The sequence below is a fragment of the Homarus americanus genome, unplaced genomic scaffold, assembly GCF_018991925.1.
Source record: "Homarus americanus isolate GMGI-L3 unplaced genomic scaffold, GMGI_Hamer_2.0 scaffold16889, whole genome shotgun sequence".
Lineage (NCBI taxonomy): Eukaryota > Metazoa > Arthropoda > Malacostraca > Decapoda > Nephropidae > Homarus > Homarus americanus.
In genome coordinates this window covers 110143-132500 of record NW_024725586.1, presented here as the reverse complement: position 1 = coordinate 132500, position 22358 = coordinate 110143, and the positions used below count along the sequence as shown (strand labels likewise).

The 22358-nt window shown below is 42.6% G+C and overlaps 1 protein-coding gene across 8 annotated transcripts in view; it reads left to right on the top strand.

Annotated features, from left to right (window-relative positions):
- Window positions 1–9932: 9932 nt before the first annotated feature.
- Window positions 9933–22358, top strand: part of LOC121865243 (gelsolin, cytoplasmic) — a 100718-nt gene continuing 88292 nt past the window's right edge. For 5 of the 8 annotated variants that reach the window (XM_042364597.1, XM_042364599.1, XM_042364596.1 and 2 more), the window contains exon 1: window positions 9935–10099. In XM_042364597.1, the coding sequence (XP_042220531.1) occupies window positions 10040–10099 (60 nt within the window). In that variant the 5' untranslated portion in view covers window positions 9935–10039. Of the gene's footprint in view, window positions 10100–22358 lie in introns of all 8 variants that reach the window. The other 3 variants (XM_042364593.1, XM_042364592.1, XM_042364594.1) reach the window with 2 other exon arrangements.

Sequence of the window (22358 nt, the reverse complement as noted above, 5' to 3'; positions counted from 1 at the left end):
TATTTTTTATTTATTTATTCATTTTATTATTCAGTTATTAAGTTGTTTTTATTTATATATTTATAATTCATTTATTTTTTTATTAATTTATTTACTTAAGATAATTCAAGTTGATTTATTATGACGATGGGGAAAATATAAAGTAAAATTTCGTCATCACTCAACCTACAGCTCAAAGTAGAGTCCTGGTTCACTATAGAGGTGTTAAGTAGAGTCCTGGTTCACTATAGAGGCGTTAAGTAGAGTCCTGGTTCACTATAGAGGCGTTAAGTAGAGTCCTGGTTCACTATAGAGGCGTTAAGTAGAGTCCTGGTTCACTATAGAGGCGTTAAGTAGAGTCCTGGTTCACTATAGAGGCGTTAAGTAGAGTCCTGGTTCACTATAGAGGCGTTAAGTAGAGTCCTGGTTCACTATAGAGGCGTTAAGTAGAGTCCTGGTTCACTATAGAGGCGTTAAGTAGAGTCCTGGTTCACTATAGAGGCGTTAAGTAGGTCACTATAGAGGCGTTAAGTAGGAGTCCTGGTTCACTATAGAGCGTTAAGTAAGTCCTGGTTCACTATAGAGGCATTAAGTAGAGTCCTGGTTCACTATAGAGGCATTAAGTAGAGTCTGGTTCACTATAGAGGCATTAAGTAGAGTCCTGGTTCACTATAGGAGGCGTTAAGTAGAGTCCTGGTTCACTATAGAGGCGTTAAGTAGAGTCCTGGTTCACTATAGAGGCGTTAAGTAGAGTCTGGTTCACTATAGAGCGTTAAGTAGAGTCTGGTTCACTATAGAGGCGTTAAGTAGAGTCCTACCAGTTCCAATATAGGGCGTTAAGTAGAGGTCCTGGTTCACTATAGAGGCGTTAAGTAGAGTCCTGGTTCACTATAGAGGCGTTAAGTAGAGTCCTGGTTCAATATAGAGGCGTTAAGTAGAGTCCTGGTTCACTATAGAGGCGTTAAGTAGAGTCCTGGTTCACTATAGAGGCGTTAAGTAGAGTCCTGGTTCACTATAGAGGCGTTAAGTAGAGTCCTGGTTCAATATAGAGGCGTTAAGTAGAGTCTTGGTTCACTATAGAGGCGTTAAGTAGAGTCCTGGTTCACTATAGAGGCGCAGTGTAGTGAGAGAGGAAGTGGTGTCTCCTGTAGTATCACCACCATGATAGTGAAGGTATCTCTCTCTCTCTCTCTCTCTCTCTCTCTCTCTCTCTCTCTCTCTCTCTCTCTCTCTCTCTCTCTCTCTCTCTCTCTCTCTCTCTCTCTCTCTCTCTCTCTCTCTCTCCTAGACAAGAACTATGAATACAGTCACTTAATGGATCGGTACACACACACCCACACACAGCCACACACGTACACACGGCAGATGTTTGTTTCTTATGTAAAGCTGTAATTGTTGTTGATGTTGTTGTTGTTGTTGTTGTTGTTGTCCTTCTTATTCTTATTTGTATTATTATTATTATTATTATTTGTATTTTTATTATTATTATTACTATTATTATTATTATTATTATTATTATTATTATTATTATTATTTGCCCTTTAAAGGGCGTTAGTGTGTGTGTGTGTGTGGGGGGTGTATCGCCCTTGCAGGAGAGTAGCAGGAGACCTTCCATGAGAGGAGAGGGATGAGTGGGGGAGGGGTGAGAGGGAGGAGGGGAGGCAGAGGGTGACTCATGGGTTTTCAGGGGTAAGGGAATGGAGGGAGGAAGGAGAGGGGGAGGGAGGAGGAAACAGTAGAAGAGATGGAGAGAGAGAGAGAGGAGGGAGAAGGAGGTAGGAGGGATGGAGAGAGGTGACTCATTGTAAGGAGGAGGAGGAGGAGGGAGGTAAAGATGGAGAAGAGAGAAAGAGAGAGGGGGTAGGGTAGGAGATGGAGGAGAGTGTGATTCGTGTGAGGAGGAGGAAGAAGGGAGGAGGGGGAGGGGTAGGTGACTCAGTTGTGTATTTGGTGGGGAAGGAGGGTGAGGTGGAGGGAGGGAGAGGAGGTGAAAGCAGGGAGAGGAATGGGATTTAAAATCTGTTTCTAGTCTCTCTCTCTCTCTCTCTCTCTCTCTCTCTCTCTCTCTCTCTCTCTCTCTCTCTCTCTCTCTCTCTCTCTCTCTCTCTCTCTCTCTCTCTCTCTCTCTCTCTCGTCCACCACACAATCGCTCTTTATCTCACATTTTGCATAACTTGGCTTAATTATCTCAGCTTAGCTTCGTCTCTTATCTTAGCTCTCTCTCTCTCTCTCTCTCTCTCTCTCTCTCTCTCTCTCTCTCTCTCTCTCTCTCTACTTTTTTTTTTTGGGCACTCCCCTACATCCTTGTGTAAGGTGAAGCGCAGAAGCGTTTACAGCGCCCAACAGGGAAGCATGCTAAGTTCATGCTTGCCTTTATGTCTCACGAGTTAAGGGCGTAGAAGCCTGAACAGTCAAGCCTGAAGAGTCAAGGGCGTAGAAGCCTGAAGAGTCAGTGGTTTATGTCATCTAGTTATTGGAAGCTACAACAACTTGTCCCTGAATACGAATTCGCAACTTTCGACTTACACCAGGTACCTACTTTACTGCTAGGTGAACAGGGACTAATGGGGGCTAGGAAGTAAGTCCAAACAACTTCCACCGGCCCGGGAATCGAACCCGTGACATCTCGCTTGCGAGGCAAGAACGAGATGTCACGGGTTCGATTCCCGGGCCGGTGGAAGTTGTTTGGACTTACAGTACTTCCTTGCCTCACCATCGTTCACCTGGCACCTCGAGGAGTCAACTTTCAGTGGTATCAGGTTCCTCAGTTGGAGTCAGAGTCAAGCGAACAGTGATACCAATACCACCCTACCTGTAGCCTCGAGGAGTTTACAATAGCTACTACACCTCAATGGGTTTAACACTCCGAGCTGGTCACAGTGGTTCATTCTAAGGCGGCGCTGTTCACTGTAGCTTTGGTATACCACGTTTGATTGTTTTCAAGAGGACTGTGAACCCCCCTTTGGCGAGGCTCCGATTCTCAAATACACATATATGTTATTCTCTCTCTCTCTCTCTCTCTCTCTCTCTCTCTCTCTCTCTCTCTCTCTCTCTCTCTCTCTCTCTCCCTCTCTCTCTCTCTCTCTCTCTCTCTCTCTCTCTCTCTCTCTCTCTCTCTCTCTCTCTCTCATTGGTACATATTCAGATAACGTAAAAACTCACTTCACCTCTTCACTTTCAACTCCAACACATCTAAAATGGTATCGAAATTACACAGACTCGAGGAAAAACAATTACGTTTGGATTTTGAGAAGATGAATCCCGCCCCTTGACAGACAGACAGACAGACAGACAAATAGATAGATAGCAATAACATGTCCACCAATCACAAGGCGTGTTGTTCTCTGGGCCTAAAAAAAAAGCGACCAATGATACGTGAGCTTACATATATCTACACTATGGCTTAAACATCTGATTTTTCTGTTTATGTTTGGAATATTTAAAGGTAAATTGTTTTAAGGTGAAGTAGGGGAGAAAGGTTGGAGGTAGGAGGAGGGGTGAGGTAGGAGGAGGGGTGAGGTAGGAGGAGGGGTGAGGTAGGAGGAGGGGTGAGGTAGGAGGAGAGGTGAGGAAGAGGAAGGAATGGGTCCTCTCTTCCTCTACCAGAATCCTACTGTAATGGCGACAAACATTTAAACACAGAAAACATATTTATTATCAAACATTTGTCAAGGATATTTCTCATCTAGGTCATCAGCCCCCTGTTAGCCTGGGGTGAAGGTGGTAAAAACGTCAACAACACGAGCCAGCTGGGAAATACGCGTGATCTATGACGTCAAGTGTAAACAAACGCCCATTTTGGCGGGAAACGACATGACCCAGATTTTTTGGAGATTCTATATATAAACTTTTTCTCGTAACTGTAAATATAAAAAACATAAACTGACTCCAACTTGGTATTAAAATTACCCTGAGACGCTTACATTAACCTGAGATATATTTTCTTTTGACGTTACCGAAAAGACAAAATATTTTAGTACCTTGTTTTGGATATTAGTAAACACATCCCAGTGCTCGGTACTAAAGAATATTAAAACTTGTTAATCAGACTCGAACGCTAAGTATGTAAACAGACCTTAGCGTACGAAACGGGATGAATTGAAAAAAAAAACCATGAAGAATGAGTTTGTTGTATGAATTCTCTTGAAAGATAAACAACTGTGGTAACTAGATCGTGTTTATATTGTCTACTCGTAAAATAGTTATGATTATGAAGAGCAATTAATTAACAGTTACAGTATAAAGAAACAAAAAGATGCCTTTGTTGATGACGAAAAATGAACAACCACAACTACCACCACTCTACCACCCCCACCACCACCACTACTACCACCCCCACCACCACCACCCCGACCACTACCAACCACCATGTCACGCCGGAGTGATCAGTGAGGCAGTTTGTCTGTCTGGGAGGGGAAGGCTCAAGGAACTTACCCACCCCCTCACCCCGCCCCCACCCCCACCCCTCACCCCCCACCCCACCCCACCCCCCACCCCACCCCCCACCCCCCACCCCCACCCCAGCTTCCCCACACTTAGTAAAACGGTAATTAGCGAACGTGATACACTACACCCCAGCAACGCACTCAACACACCCAGACACACTCAACTGTTATAACGCACTCAACACTCCCAAACACTCAACTGTTATAACGCACTCAACAAACCCAAACACACTCAACTGTTATAACGCACTCAACACTGCCAAACACACTCAACTGTTATAACGCACTCAACACTCCCAGACACACTTAACTGTTATAACGCACTCAACAAACCCAAACACACTCAACTGTTATAACGCACTCAACACTGCCAAACACACTCAACCGTTATAACACACTCAACACTCCCAGACACACTCAACCGTTATAACACACTCACAAGATCAGAGAAATCAAAATTTTTGGATCTGTGAACATTTCTAACGGACAGAGAGACGGACGGACGGACAGAAACGGACGAATGAACAAACGGACAGAGAGAGACTGACGGATAAACGGACAGATAAACAGAAACGGACAGACGGACAGAAACAGACGGATAGACAGACAGACAGACAGGCAGCATCACTGGTGTTCATATTCTTCACAAAAATCTGTCAGGACTTAGAGGTTATGGAGTACAGGGGGGTGAGGGGGTGTTGGAGGGTGGGGGAGGGGTACAGGGGGGTGAGGAGGGTGGATGGGGGGAGGAGGTGTTGGAGGGTGGTGGGAAAGGAGGGTGGTAGGGGTGGAGAAGGGTGGATGGGGGGTGAGGGGTGTTGGAGGGTGAGGGGGTGAGGTGTTGGTGGGGTGTTGGTGGGGGTGGAGGAGGGTGGATGGGGGGGGGTGGAGGGGTGTTGGAGGGGGTGGTGGGGTGTTGCAGGGTATTGAGGGGTGGGGGGTGGAGAAGGGTGATGGGTGCAAGCAGGGGGGTGGAGGAGGGTGAGGGGGGTGTTGAGGGTGTTTGGTGGGGGTGTTGAGGGTGTTGGATGAGGGAGTGAGGGAGAGTGTGCTGCGTCTGTGGGGGATGATGGGGGGCTTGAGGATTGAGGCGCAGGGAACACACACACACACACACACACACACACACACACACACACACACACACACACACACACACTCAAACAGGATCAACTCCCCACCAACAAGTTTAATTCTTATCTCTTCCCCCCACCACCCCACCCCCACCTTCCCCCTCCACCCTCACCTTCCATGTTTCTCTCCCCATGGCCAGACAGACAGACAGAGACAGACAGACTGACTGACAGACAGAGACGGATAGACAGACAGACAGACACAAATAGACAGACAGACAGACAGACAGACAGACAGACACAAATAGACAGTACAGACAGACAGACAGACAAATAGACAGACAGACAGAGACAGACAGACTGACTGACAGACAGAGACGGATAGACAGACAGACAGACACAAATAGACAGACAGACAGACAACTTACTCCTTATCAATATGAAAGTCTCCCAACAGCGTCAAATTATTCTGCCATAAACGACAACACGACATCCACTTAGACTCGATAAAAACAAAGCACTCGAGAGTCAAACAAGTCCCTCAAACAAGTCCCTTATGGAGTCTTGGTGTAATTTCCATGTCATTTAGGTTAGGTTAGGTTTGTTTAGGTTAGGTTAGGTTAGGTTAGGTTTGTTTAGGTTAGGTTAGGTTAGGTTAGGTTAGGTTTGTTTAGGTTAGGTTAGGTTAGGTTAGGTTAGGTTAGGTTAGGTTAGGTTAGGTATATAATAGTACTGTGTGTTCTTACCTGTTCATTAGTGAAAGTGAAGGCAAGTTACCTGAGATTATGGTACATACATACATACATACATACATACATACATACATACAAGATGGTTAATGAGAGGTCTTGTGAGAGAGAGAGAGAGAGCCGACCACTATCTCTCACCATTAACCTTGTAAGTGGTCACCCACCTTTGTACTCTCTCTCATGCCTGGCTTACATACATCTCGTTACACACTCACATTTTACAAAAGTCACTTGTTCCTAAGTCTTTACACACACTTGATACGATTGACTTATCATCTACTTTTGAGTCACTTGTATTTTATTCATTTTTTATCAATTACTTTCCATTTTTATTCGTTATTTTATTTCGTTATTCCTATTTTTTTTAAATTCTTTATTGTTGTTTTTTGTTCTTTGTTTCGTATTTATTCAGTTTTGTTTATTTTTTTATTTTATTTTTAGTTTTATTTATTTATTTATTTATTTATTTTATTGTGTTCTATGTCAAGTCTTTATTTATTTTTATTTGATTTAATTTATTTCTCTATATCTTGACCTTTATTCGTATTTTTTCTTGTATTCTTATTTATTCGGTATTTTTTATCTTTTGTTTGTCTTTTTGTTTATTATTATTATTATTATTATTTGCCTCTTTTATTTTCTTCGTAATTCATTGTTTTTGTTTTTGTTTTCTTGTTTTGTTTATCAAATTTGTTGAAAGTTGATATCGTAATATAATATTTCTAAACTCTCTTGTTCTCTCTCACTTTCTATTGTTCTCTCGCTTTCTCCTGTTTTCTCTCTTTCTCTTGTTCTCTCACTTTCTCCTGTTTTCTCACTTTCTCTTGTTCTCATACTTTCTATTGTTCTCTCACTTTCTCTTGTTCTCACACTTTCTCTTGTTCTCTCTCACTTTCTCTTGTTCTCACACTTTCTGTTGTTCTCTCACATTCTCTTGTTCTCTCCCTCTCTCTAAACACTCTTGTTTTCTCTCTCCCTCAAATACAATATCTACTACTACTACCTTCGCCACCATTTTATTACCTTAATATTAAATATCCTAATACATAAGTCGCTATCCTATCTGTGTTGAGTTAGTTGAGCCGCAGATCTATGCGGCATTCAGTGACTGTTGCCTCATAGTCAATATTTGCAACTGTTGTCGGCTTTGGGGCCGATGCTCTCGTTTCCCTAAGGCAGAGCAAAGCCGACCTAAGGAGAGAGAAAGACAGTCGACATCTCATCCAGGCTGTAACATAACTTCTGGGCTGCTGCTTCTGTTCGGAGATCACCTCCGCGAGTCTGGCGTCGAAACATCTTGCACTTGGTCCCATCCCACCAGAGGTACAACTACCACTACTACTTTTACTACTACTACTACTATTTCTACAACTACGTAAAGTGGAAACACGTAATATTAGAGAGGAAATTCGGAAGTGGATTAGGCCACGGCTTACCTAACAGGAAACAGTCGGTATTAATGACACACAAACTAACTGGGGTAACTGTTACTAGAGGCGTACCGTAAGGCTCAGTACTAGCACCGCTACTGTTTATTATTTACATTAACGATAGAGGTTAGCTTGGGTTAGGTTAGGTCAGGTCAGGTTAGGTTAGGTTAGGTCAGGTCAGGTCAAATTAGGTTAGGTTAGTGTAATTAAATCCTGACGTGGATTCTGAATATTATAGGAAGATTTAAATTAACTTTTAATAAAGACTGAAAAATGACAGACAAACAAGACCTTTAGAAAATAAATGATTGGTTGATTTAGAGAATTGTGATCGATTGAGGTAGTTAACACTAAAGATTGGTGATTAGCAAGGAGAGAGAGAGAGAGAGAGAGAGAGAGAGAGAGAGAGAGAGAGAGAGAGGGAGAGAGAGAGAGAGAGAGAGAGAGAACGCAGCCCCAGGTAAGGCGAGTGTTATCATGACAAGTGACATTCAGAGAGTTACTCACCTGATGTTGACCAGCCACCAGCCCCGACCTGCTCATGGGCTCAGCTACACGGTACTTACTACGACTGCTATTATTGCGACTACTACTGATAATAATATATCGCTCGTTTTCAGGACATGTTTTAACATACTGTACACACACATTATGCTCATCAATGATGCCCTAAGAGAACGCTGGAAATATGTCGACGACTCCACCATTGGGATCAGCGTCAACAATTCCGCTCCCAACTATACCGCCCTTCAGGATTTATTAGTCTCCAAAACTGGGCCACCAACAACCATGTCACCATCAACCATACCAAGACAATGGTTATGCACATCAACCTCTCCTCCGACATTGTCCCACCTCCTTCCATTACCCTAGGTCCGAACACACTCCAGGTTGTAGATTCCACGAAGCTCCTCGGCGTCACCATAGACAACAAACTAAATTGGAAACCACACGTCAGTGAAGTTGTCAAATCCTCCAGTTTCCGTCTCCACCTCCTCCGCCGACTCAAGTCCCTCGGAGTTCCTGCACACGAGCTCCTCAGTGTTTACACAACATTCATACTTCCCAAGCTCACCTATGCCTCCCCACCTGGTCTTCCTCCCTAAATGCCACACAACGTAAACACCTAGAAAAAGTGCAAAAGAGGGCATGCAAGATTATTCTCTCCCCTTCCTACTCCACATATCAAGAAGCGCTCAACACACTGACCCTTTCGACTCTCACTGACCATCACCACGCCTCATCTGCAAATTTGGTAAGAAGCTTCTACACCATCCCCGACACCGGCCCCTACTACCACCTGAGATCCCCTGTCCGAGAATTGCTGTTCGACACCACAACCGCATCCAGCCCATACGTGCACGAACTGATCGCTATAAGAACAGCCCAGTCCCAACCATTGTAAAAATTATCAATAACATGTAATAAATCAGTGTATTCACTCCCAGTAAACACTGCTCCCTACACTGTCACTATGTTGAAATGAACTGTATTTTGAGCTGATCCCCATCTAAGTTACTATATGTCTTATTTGTGTCACTTATGTCACTTGTATATTATTTGTAATTCGTAACCCATTCCCCAAATATGTAACTGTATATTTTCAGCCTTCTGGCTGCCAAGCTCTTTCAATAAACCGTTAATTATTATTATTATTTATTATTATTACACTCCTGCAAGTGTAAAAGTGTAAACTCAAAATATATTGCATAGCGTAAAAATAGGCTACCACACATTCCTTAGAAAAAAATATATGTAAATTGTGCCTAGGATCCGTGTTTACTATTCATGGCTCCTGCATTGTATAATTTACAAATGATTAAGTTAGCTTGTGAATGCTACGCGCCATTTGTGTCAGCCATTCAGTTTTATAAGTTCCATAGTATTTCTTGCGTGTCACAGTGTTAATATCCTCGTGAATAGGAAGATACTGAAGGAATGCTTTGATCCTGATGTTTAGCTTTTCATGAATTAGGAAGTTTATTTTTTTTTTCGAAGTTTGACGTTCGGTAATGGCCAAACACCCCCGCAGGAACTACAATTACGACTTGGCAACTCAAACTGTGTGAATCGTAAATAAAACTGTAAATAAAACAGACAGGCACGGAATAGCACTCTTAAGATAAGACTATATACGCACGATTAATATTCCTGACGATGACACGGACAATGAAGTTTTAGAAACATTAGAATAACGTGAGGAAGTGATGTGTGGTAACTGAGTCCTGCTTGGGAGCGTGGCAGCGTGGCGGGTGTCGGCGACTGCGCTCTCAGGTCTCAGGCGAGTGTTGTTGTCGTGTGTGAACGGTAGAGTCGCTTCTCTCCTCCTTATACCCGCTAACACCACTTGTCAGCTGCACACCATGGATCCTGCCTTCGAGGGAGCTGGTGCCGTGGAGGGCCTGACCATCTGGAGGATCGAGGTAAGATTCTGATGGTAGATATTTTACTTAGTTAGAAAACCACGCCCACCCCCGTGCCAGGTCCAGCGGATGGGTTACCTACAAAGGGATGTCGGTATCTCTCCTCGGTATGATCTTGTTATCTGATATCGTCGAGGTGTTTAGTCGTAGTTTGAGATAAGGATAATAGATATATTTAGCTATATTTAGAGGTGACGGCGGGTAGTTAGCGGCGGAGTATTGCAGCAGGTCGGTAGCACTCTTGACCTTGGCCTGGGGGGATCGAACGATGTCTTGTGGAAGTTCTCATCTAGTGTACGAACTCTCCCGGTCCACACATGATGGTATTTGATTTTGGATTTACGATTATCCATTACATTAGACATAGGAAATATAACGAATTGACTGCGTGTAGAAAATATAAGGTTTATATTTGTTTTTTCGTCTTTAAAATTCGGATCAAACCGCCGCAGGTCAGAGCAGAATACCGAATCTTTTTCTTGTCTACAATCGGCGGACATGTTTATATATGTCTTGTTGAGAAGTTCCCTGTGGTATCCTTGAGGCTGGGGGATACACTCTAAACTTTTGTAAACTCACATGATGTCAATATCTCCTACCAACTGGGGAAAAAAAGATTAGCGAATTGTTGGGTGAAAATAACGATATAATCTATCCTAAAGTTTCCCCCGCCAGCAAAGTTTCCCCTAGCAACAATAACATAAGTCTTTGCTTTCATTCCTACAAATCAAATTTAAGATCTAATATTCTCCATTACACGAGAAGATTAGCAATATTTTTATTTTACATTTTATAGGAATTTAAATTAAGGAAATCAGATATACGGCAATAGAATCTTTGTACTTATTTAGCATTTGCGGCAACACACCCTCCCTGTGTTCACTGCCCGGGCCTCTGTCTGGTGTTGTGTTGGGGGGGAGCTAACGACTGGTGCTGTCTACCAGAATACGAATCACCTCTTTAATACGACCTTATACTGTACTGAATATTACGTTACAGAGAATCTTATACTGTATTTAAGGGTTTATCAGAAAAATACATAGAAAATACAAATCAACATTGTACTTCAGCTAACCGTTCACTTAACTGTCTTAGCCGCGATGAGGAGTAAAGATCATTGTTTTTTTTTTACTGATAAATGCCTGAAGTAGTAGGTAGTAGTAAGCGGCATTAACTTGTGATGTATCGACTGTAACTTTGAAGTTTTTGTATTTAGTTGAAGGTAAATAGTGAGGTACCGTACGTGTTTATTAAAGAAGTGGAGGGGAGGCGGAAAGAGAGTGAGGGTGATGGAAGGAAAGGGATAAATGAAAGGTCTGGGAGGGATAATGATAATAATAATAAACGTTGGTGTCAGTGTAAACGTGAGTGAGTGAATGAGTTACTGCGTGAGTTGTAGAGATTGTGAAGGGAAGGTTAGGTGTAAATATAGATAGAAGGAGGAGGTTAAGGGAAGGGAGGAGGAGGAGGATAAGGACAGTGTTCTTAGGTAGGGAAGGAAGGAAGAGATTGTTACACAAGGGAGGTATGAAAAGATTACAGGGGAAGAGGAAAGAGAGGGAAGGAGGGGATATGGGAGGCTAGACGGACTTCTTGTGCTGTGTTCCCCAGACTGTGGCAACGTTGCCAAGGTCGACAGCTACTGGCTTTGTCTCTGTGGGTGTGTGTGGGTGAGTGTGGGTCTCTTGTGTGGGTGGGGTGTATCTCTCTCTCTCTCTCTCTCTCTCTCTCTCTCTCTCTCTCTCTCTGTTATTCCCCGTCTTATTCACTAGTTTTTGTTCTTTTCGTCCCTTGTTCTGTTTTATTCCCCCTCTTCTTCCTCTTCTCCCTCTTCATCATCATCATTCTCATGATTCTTCTCTTCCTCCCCCTCTTCAAAATCATCATCATTCTGCGATTTCTTCTCTACCTCTTTCTTCCCCCTTACCAGCCCCCCTGTATTGTTTTCCTCTTCCCGTTTCCCACTCTTCTCCCCACCCCCCCTCCCCTTCCCCCCTCTTCTTACTCCCTCCTCTCCCATTTCCTTCTTGCCTCCCCCTCTCTTTCTTCTGCCCCTCCCTCCCCTCTCTCTTCTGCCCCTCTCTTCCCCCTCTTCTTCTTGTCCCCTCCCCCTAGTCAAGGTCCTTTTTCCCCCCTCTCTCATCTCTTGCACATCCATTTTCCCTCCACCCCTTCCACTACCTCCTCCTTGCCTCCTCACCTCCCTCACCCCCTCACCTCCCTCACCCCCTCACCTCCCTCGATACACAGTTACCAACACCGCTACCAACTCTTCCATGGAGACCCGAGGTATTCTCAGAAGGCTCAAACAAATGTATTTTCCTGGTAACTCTAAAAATCTCCAACTTATTCTAATTATTTCACTTTAGCTACGACACCAAGATGGCCTTTCTGATTTACTTATTATCTTGTTTATTTTTTGTGGGGGGTCACCAGAAGATTAGCTCCCCCCCCCCCCACGAGCTTATTTTACCTGTTGATTAAATGCCCAAACGCTAGCTACCTGGAGGAATTTGGTTAGGTTAGGTTAAATTATGATATGATAGCGTTAGGTTATGTTAAGTATCGTGTGAAATAAACTTGGGGTGCCTAATCTTCATGTGAACCAACGTCGCCCCAGACCTGTGAAGAATGTGGACGGTGATCAATACAAAATGTCAACAAAACCAGATCCCACTGAAAGTATCGAGTTTGTGACGTATAAATGTACTTTCTCTTGTGTATTTTAATTTTGTATTTATCACACACACACACCTACCTACCTACCTACCTACCTACCTACCTACCTACCTACCTACCTACCTACCTACCTACCTACCTATATATCTATCAACCTATCTATCTATCGATCTCTATAATTTTGTTTATTTTTATTTATTTATTTATTTTTATATTCGTGTATTTAAATTTTATTGTTTGTATTTTATTTGTATTTTTTATTGTTAGATTTTATTCGGGTATTTAGTCTTATTTTTATTTGTTATTTTTAGTTATTTTATTTTATTCTTTTTTTTTCGTGTTTATTGGAGGAGTTTATAGAGGGAGGGAGGGAGGGAAAAGGAGGAGGGAGGGAAAGTGAGGGAGGGGGAGGAGGAGGGAGGGGGGAGGAAAGATGGAGGGAGGGGGGGAGGGGAGTGAGGGAGAATCCGTCAACACAAGAGGGTCTTCTCACAAGGCTTGATTGAGAGGCATCAACTCAGTGTGTGGAAGGTCAAAGGTGAACGATAGATAGATGGTCGGAGATGAATAGATAGATAGATGTGGAATTATATTTAGAATTTATTTAGTTATATTATGTTGGTTGATAGTTAATTAGATGCAAAAAGCTAGCTAATACATACATACGTCCATACATACATGGTACACACATACATACATGATACATACATACATGATACAAACATACATGATACACACATACATACATGATACATACATACATGCATGATACATACATACATGATACACACATACATGATACATACATGCCGCCAGCTCCCTAATAAAGCCGTAATTTAGCCATAAATTACAGGTAACTACACTGTGTTACCTGGCAGGTATTATTGTTCCAGGTAATGTGGATTGATCACCACTTTAAAACATCCTCTACAGCCTACGCCTTTTGTGTGTGTATGTATGTATGTATGTATGTGTGTATGTATGTGTCTGTATGTATGTATGTGTCTGTGTATGTATGTGAGTTTATTTGTTTGTATGTGAGTTAATTTGTTTGTGTGTGTTATATGTATGTATGTATGTATGTGGGTGCTAATTTGTATGTATGTATGTTTGTGTGTGTGTATATATAGTGTTTGTGTGTAGATTATTTACATGGATTTACAAATGTGTATGCATGTCGGTGTATTTGTATGTATATGTACAATTATGTATTCATGTATGTATGTCCTGGAGGGAGAGTTATTAGTCGCTGTGTTGTATATTCAGCGAGAAGCACCGAGGTATACACTACACTATATAATGTATACTTAATACTCTCTTTTTTTATTTGTCTCTTTGTTCCTTCTCTTATTCTCTCTTATAGTCTCTCGTGTGTGTGTGAGGGAGGGAGGGAGGGAGGGCGTGATAGATAAGGAACACATCGGGGAGGGAGGCTCGGGTTATCTAGTGTGGTTAGGTTAGGCTTAGAATTGTCCTTATAATCCCCACATGTCAGTGTATGTATGTATGTATATATGTATGTGGTGTAATGGTCAGCATCCTCGCTTCACAAGCGAGTGGACCCGGGTTCGATCCCCGGGCAGGGTGAAACTATGGGCAAGTTTCTTTACGCCATTTGCCTCTGTCTACCCAGCAGTAATTGGGGACCTGGATGTTAATCGATTTGCGGATCGTGTTCCAGGGTAATGGTTAGCCAGTGCAGTTGGCGAGTTGTCCGGTCTTCTCGGACTATTCCTTGACACTGGGTCATGCAGCTCGTTAACTCAGGGTGTGGTTGTTGTGTTGGTGACAGCTTCTACACCTTAAACAAATTCACGTCTAGGAAGCCCTTGGGCCGGCCATCCACGTTACTCGAGGGACAATTAGTATTTGTTTTATTATGTATATGTATGTATGTATGTATTTTTAGATTCGTCTACGTCGTAATGCCTCACCGAAAGTTTAAGATTCAGTGTGTGTAGAGAGGAAAACCAACCGTGAACCTTGATCAACCTGGGAGTCTGACGTACAGAGATTCACACAGCCGGTCCTCCTCTTCCCAGCGTGTCAACCATTACAGGGAGACTAGTGTGTGTGTGTGTGTAGGCATCATGGTAGTTGAGGGTGAGAATGGGGAGGTCAGGTCAGGTCAGGACGGATTACTGTACCTCTCTTGTGATGACCATTGTTAAGTGATGGGGTCGAGGAGAGAGAGAGAAGGGGGATGGTGGGGTTCAGGAAGTAGGGGAGGTAAGTGCCTGGTGGTAGGAGTTGAGAGGTAAGGTGAGGGAAGTGAGGAGGAAATGACACAAGGTATTTCTAGGGAGGGAAGGAGGAGGAGGAAGTAGAGACAGAAGGAAGAAGAGAGGGGAGGGGGAGACAAAGAGGGTGATGAGGGGAGATAATGGGGCCTAGGGGAGAGAACACATGTGGGGTAATGAGGGGAGGAGGGAAGGAAGGGGAGATAAAGAGGAATACTGGGACATAGATGAGAGAGAGAGAGAGAGAGAGCCCTTCACCATCCTGCACTCCAAAACATTATTGGCTAGGGAGGGGAGGGGGGTGGGGAGGGAGGGGTGAAGCATAGCGCACATACCACTGTCACGTAACATGTATTTCTGTCCACACACACACACACACACACACACACTATGAAACATCGACAACGAGAGACAAATGATAAAATTTTTACTACTCAAGGACAATTGGATTGAGAGGCTGCCAGGCTTAGGTTAGGTTATTGTTGGGTTAGGTTAGGTTATTATTGGTTTAGGTTAGACTAGGTTATTGTTGGCTTAGGTTAGGTTAGCGTTGGATTGCGTCGGGTTCCCCGCAGGGTATCGAGGGGCTGTGTAACCAGTGGGGTTCCCTAGGGGTCAGTACTGGGCCCACTCTTGTTCATAATCTACATAAACGATCTAGATACTGGGATCAGTAGTGACATAAGCAAGTTTGCGGATGACACCGAAATAGGGCGGCAGATTAATTCAGGGCAGGATGCAAATGCATTACATGAAAATTTAAATAAACTGCAGGAATGGTCAGAAATATGGCAAATGAAATTCAACACCAGCAAGTGCAGTGTACTTAATATTGGAAGAACAAAAACTGTCTATGTATACAGCCTTAACACCATCGACTTCTCTAGGTTGTGAAAGAGACTTAGGGGTACTTGTAAGCGTTAATGTTCAAAATAAGGCAAACAGAGTATTGGGTTTTATATCTAGAAGTGTAAGTAATAAGAGTGCAGAGGTCTTATCTAATATACTATTGGACTAGGCGTGTGTCTGTTCTGGGCAGCCAAAATGGCACAATCGTTTTTCATAAAATTTGGTGGAAAAATCGCCAAAAAATTGTAGAGTGCAACAAACCTGGTCCCATGTCGATGGTTTCTTTAGGAAGGCATTAGTTCACAATTTTATTTACGATGGAAAACGATGCAAGTTTACGAACTTGGCGCACCCTAATTAACTGTGCAAGTCTACGGACTTGGCGCACCATCATTCGCTGTACGCTGTCACGAGCGTTCAAACTCTCACAAGGGCACCAACGTGCCCGCGATCACTCGTTGCAACTATATCTTGCGCTAGTCAGGCCGCACCTCGATTATGCGGTTCAGTTCTGGTGCCCTTATTATAGAATGGATATCAATTCAGTAGAGTCGGTGCAGCGAAGAATGACGAAAATGATTCCGGGACTTAGAAACCTTCCATATCAGGATAGGTTAAAGAAACTAAACTTGCATTCCCTAGAAAGACGAAGAGTGAAGGGAGATGTGATAGAAGTATTTAAGTGGGTGAAAGGAATCAATAAAGGAGATATAAAGTTCTTATAATATCCGAGCAGAATAGGATTCGTAGCAACGGATTTAAGTTGGATAAGTTTAGGTTTAGGAGGGAGATAGGAAGGAACTGGTTCACAAATAGGGTGGTGGACGAGTGGAACAAGCTTACAACTTTGTAGTAAGTGCTGGAACTCTGGAAAGTTTCAAAAGGAGGCTAGATAGATTCATGGATGATAGAGAGTGGTAGTAACTCTCGACAGGAGCTGCCATGCACAGGCCAACCGGCCTATTGCAGACTCCTTATTTTCTTATGTTAGGTTAGGTTAGCGTTTGATTGGGTTAAAAGTTAGCGTTGGGTTAGGTTAAGTTAGATTAGGTTAACATTATGACAATTAATCTAAATGTGTACAGTACATGTGGACAAATGTTCAGAACAAAATACTAGGAAAAGTTTGTGTTATAATTTACTTTATCTTCCCAATATTACGATAACAACTAAGTGTTAATCTTACCAACAGGTACACACAGTTAAATTATAAACCAGATCATGACAGGTTTGGGGCTAAGTGATCCAGGTACACACAGTTAAATTATAAACCAGATCATGACAGGTTTGGGGCTAAGTGATCCGGCCAAGACTTAACAATAATGAGATAACGTTCCTAGTTTGGTATGTTGTGTGTGTGTATTCGTGTATGTACGTGTGTGTGTGTATCTCCGGGATGTCAAAGTCTATGTATTAGACTGTAGTGTTGTAGTGCTTGTGTGAAGTATACATGCAGTATATGTGAATAATCCACCGGGGCTGATAATATATGTATGTATGTACTGTATGTATACTCTGGGCGTTATAATACCAAGACCAATATGTTTTTCACTAATACAGTTTAGTTTAGTTTAGTTTAACAAATTTATTGGCAGAGCTTGTAGTACAGTTTGCCTATTCTGAGTAATTCAGTCAGGTCTTGACACTGAGGGTGGTATCACTTCTCACTGCCACGCAGGACAGAGGTTCATACACAAAGAAATACATCATATTCATTAACAACTATAAATGTATAGAGGTCAGATTCATATGGGTAATGTCACTGTTCACTGCCATGCAGGACAGAGGTTCGTACACAAAGAGATGCATCATATTCATTGACAGTACATATACATATATGTAAACACACACACACATATATATACATACATATACATATATACATACACATATACATGTACATGTACATATACTTACACACACACGCACACATACATACATATACGTCGGTCAGATTCATGTGGGTAATGTCACTTTTCACTGCCATACAGGACAGAGGTTCGTACACAAAGAATGCATCATATTCATTGACACTATATATAGGTCAGATTCATGTGGGTAGTGCCACTGTTCACTGCCATACAGGACAGAGGTTCGTACACAAAGAAGGAAATACATCATATTCATATACACAAACTGACCAAGAATTATCCAGGTGAAGTAAGGTGAGGCGAGGTGAGGTGAGATAAGGTGAGGTGAGATAAGGACACTTATCAATAAACCAATAAACTTACCCCCCACCCCCAAAAAACCCTGATCTATACACAGACAAAACCTAAACTACCCCTAAAACCCTCTGGTCCCGCCCTGTGGCTCTCCCATAAACCCCTTTTTTGGGGGCAGGTAAACAAAACCGCGGTGCATTGTGGGAGCCCGCCAATCCCCGCCACAACACCGTGTCAGGCGATGCTCACAAAACACCCCACCCACCCAACCCACCCAGCTCTCTACCATTATTTCCAGCACTGTTTTGGGTGAGCGTAATCATATTGTGGAAACTTGAATATATATATGAAAATATTTACGAGTTAGTTTTTTTGTTATATAATAATTATGTCATTTGTGGACTTGCTACATAATGACGTCAGATGTTAATGTATTTATCATGTTTAATCATTTATGTTAATTTAGTTACATGGTTTACGTGTGAGTTAAGTACCGGTAAAGTTAAAAAAAATATATATATATAACAACTTACACCAGACATAACGTTCACTAACACTCAACCACACATAACTTACAACAACTTTCACCGTCTCGGAGTCTTTTTCTCCCCCCCCCCTCCCCCTCTACCCCCTCAAGAGTGTTTTCTCAAGATGTTCAGCCACCTAGTAAACGTTTCTTCAGTATTTCTCAACATCTTGTAAACAATCCTTCGCACGACACCTCCCATGGTACGTCACTCGGGGCCCTTAATGTACGAAGGTAGAAGAAGCGTCACCGTGGGGTTACTTTTAGTCTTGTCAACAAAGCGAGTACACTGGCAGTTTTCTTGTGGTTACTGAATGGGAAAGGTTATACAGCCAGGGATAGTCTAAATCACGCATCATAATGGAGGAATACAAACATAATGATATAGATGTTTATTAAGGATATGTATGTGTGTGTTAATAGCGACGGATGGATCACCTTTTTGATTCGTTCCTTCACATACCTTGTTAGACCTGAAGATTAACCACTCTAATGCTAACTGGGGGTGTGTGTGTGTGTGTGTGTGTGTGTTCTAAGGACTCTCTTGTGTGGAGTAAGTTGACCACCTGAAGATTAATAGGTTCCCAAATTTATCTTACTGAGGGTTAGGGTAACGTTAGGTTAAGTTAGATCAGTCTTGGTTAATTTCGCCTAATTGATTAAACACTCTAACATTACATTGAGGTCAGGTTAGATTAGTTTAATTTAGATTAGATTAGAGTAAGTTAAAATTGGGTTCGGTTAGGATTAGGTTAGAATTTAGGGTGTCTAATCATGTGAAAAAGTTCGCGGCAGGGGTGTATTCTTCATGTGACCCAATTATTTGTATACATTTTGAACTCTTAATTAAAACCTACAGTAAATTCACCTACGTATGACGACAGAATTGGAGCAGAGAGTGAGAGTGTCAGGAGGTGGTTGTGTCGGCGCGGGGTGTCAGCAGAGAGGGCGGGAGATAAGATTGTGAGCGCCTGTGTGTGTGCTGTTATCAGTGTCACCTGTCGCTGTCAGTGAGGTGTGCATAACAAGTCGGTGGTCGGGTCGGGGCAGTCAGTGGTCGGGTTGTGTCGGGGTGGTCAGGGTAAGCGTTGGACTGGCTGGCCTGGCCCCGTTATACATTCGGGTTAGACTGCCGCCGTTCATGGACAGCAAGAGTATAAGAAAAGTATGTTGTATGTCCCTCCTCTCTCTCCCTCTCACCCCTCTCTCACCCCCTGTTCCCCCCTCTCCCACCTCCTGTTCCCCTCCCCCACCTCCGTTCCCCCACCTCCTCTCCCCATCTTCCCGTTACATCACACATTACGGCCATGAATAAGGATTTCTTAACAGACCTGTATTATCGCCGTTGTTCTGTACCGTTAGATGTATCGGAATAACTGGACTATGACGGTGTTTTTTCTCTGTAAATTGTTGGGTGAGGAAAGTTGTGATGTTTTTGTGTTTTATCTGAATCGCATTGTTTTTTATAAGTTATTGAACTGAATCGCAATTTTTTTTATTAGTCTTGTTAACTGAATCGCAATTTTGTTTGGTGAGTTTTAACTGAATCGCAATTTTTTTTATTCTTGGTAAATGAATCGCAAATTTTCTTTAAGCTGTTGAACTGAATCGCAATTTTTCTTATACATTTTCTTAACTGGATCGCATTTTTTTTGTAGTTTGAACTGAATCGCAAATGTTTTTAACACGAATTTTTTTAAGAAACATAGAATTGCAAATTTTAATCAGCCAATTCTTTTTACTTTTTATTTATTTTACATACGTGAGCAAATAACACGATAAGAACTGCAGTATATTAGTGTATATTAGAAGTTTTGCTGACCCTACTTTAGCATGAGACCCGTGACGTTATGAAGGCTGGCGGGGATTGGTGGTCTAGAACAATGACGTTACCAGATGGAGGCTAATGCTATTGGGTATAAGAGGTATGGGTCATAAGTTAGCTGGAGGCGTGGTGTGGCAGGAAATGACGCCACGCTAGCTAGAAACAATAGATATTATATAATGAGACATTAGGCTACATCGTCATACACGGCTGCTGATAAGTTACACACACACACCTTTTCATTTTAATAAGAACATAAGAATGGAGAAACTGCAGCGGGCCTATTGGCCCATACTGGGCAGTCCCGTTTACACCCAACCCCTATTGCTCATATAAGCATCCAACCTATGTTTGAAGCTATTCAGCGTATTCGAGTTAATGATGATATTTGGTAACTTGTTCCACTCGTCCACTACTCTATTTCCAAACCAGTGTTTACCTATTTCGCGCCTAAATCTAAATTTGTCTCGTTTAAAACCATTGTTACGAGTTCGCTCCTGGTTATCCAACCAGGAGCGAACCTTTGTAATGTCCCCTTTGTTCAGCCCTGACTTCCATTTATACACCTCTATCATATCGCCCCTCACTCTACGTCTCTCGAGGGAGTGCAGATTAAGAAGCTTTAACCTTTCTCTGTACTCAAGGTTCCTAATGCCCGGGATTAGTCTTGTCATTCTCCTCTGGATTCTTTCCAAGGATTCTATATCCATTCTGTAATACGGTGACCAGAACTGCACTGCGTAATCCAGGTGAGGTCTCACAAGCGCAAGATACAGTTTTAGGATGACCTCGCTAGTCTTGTAACTATCACTCCTTTGTATGAACCCAAGAACTTTATTAGCCTTGTTACGAGCAAAAACACATTGTTTACTTGGCTTAAGATTCCTACTTATCATTACTCCTAAATCTCTCTCGCAGTCGGATTAGATTAGATTAGATTATGTTAAATTAGATTGGGTTAGATTAGGTTAGGGTAGGTTATGTCATATTAAGTTAAATTAGGTTAGGTTAGATTAGATTAGGTCTGGTTAAATTAGGTCAGGTCAGATTAGGTCAGGTCAGACTACATTAGACAGACCAGTAAGTACCAGACCTATTACGTGTTTATATTCAGTAACTGGATGTGAAATTCCTGTTTAATACCGCAGTCCAGTTTGACCTTTTGGACACACGCAATTACTTGACCTTTTACGGCTTGGTGGGATGACCTTTGTACCTTAATTGTCACTTGTCTTCTTATTTAAACTACTTGTTTTAATGTAGAGCTGTGTGTGTGTGTGAGAGTGTTTATTTGTTTATATGACTGTGTGTGTGTTTGATTTTGTGTGCGTGTTAGTGTGCATTTGTGTGTATATGTCATAGGGAGTAGTTAAGTTACTCTAATGGGTCGTTTATGTATCTGAGGGAACTGAAGGTATGGGTGTTGGTGAGGGGGGTGTGGTGATGGGGGTGATGGGGTGGAGGTTGGAAGTGAAGTGCAGTGGGGCGGGGCGGAGTGGGGCGGGGCGGAGTGGAGTGGGGTGCAGTGGAGTGGCGTGCAGTGGAGTAGGGTGGGGTGGAGTTTGGTGGGGTGGAAGAGAGGTGTGGTAGGGATAGTGTCGAGGTGTAGTGAGGTTATATTATGCTGTTAATTAGTACATGACAGGTAAAATTAACTAATGCTAATCACACCTGTGACCTGGAGGTATCCCTGTCGTTATTGTTATTGTTTATATAAGTTCATAAGTTCAGAGTATTGAAAGTTCATCTGGCGGTAACCTTTTGTAGTTAGACGTGTGTGTGTGTATTAGAGGACACCAGATAAATTGCCATTGTGATTTCGTCCTCCCCCCCTTCCCTCCCCCCTCCCTCCTCCCTTCCCTTTTCCCTCCCCCTTCCCTCCTCCCCTTCCCTTCCCTCCCCCCCTTACCAATGACAAGATATTCAAGCAGGATGTTTGGAGCCTCTGAAGGTTATATCATGTTGGGGTAAAACA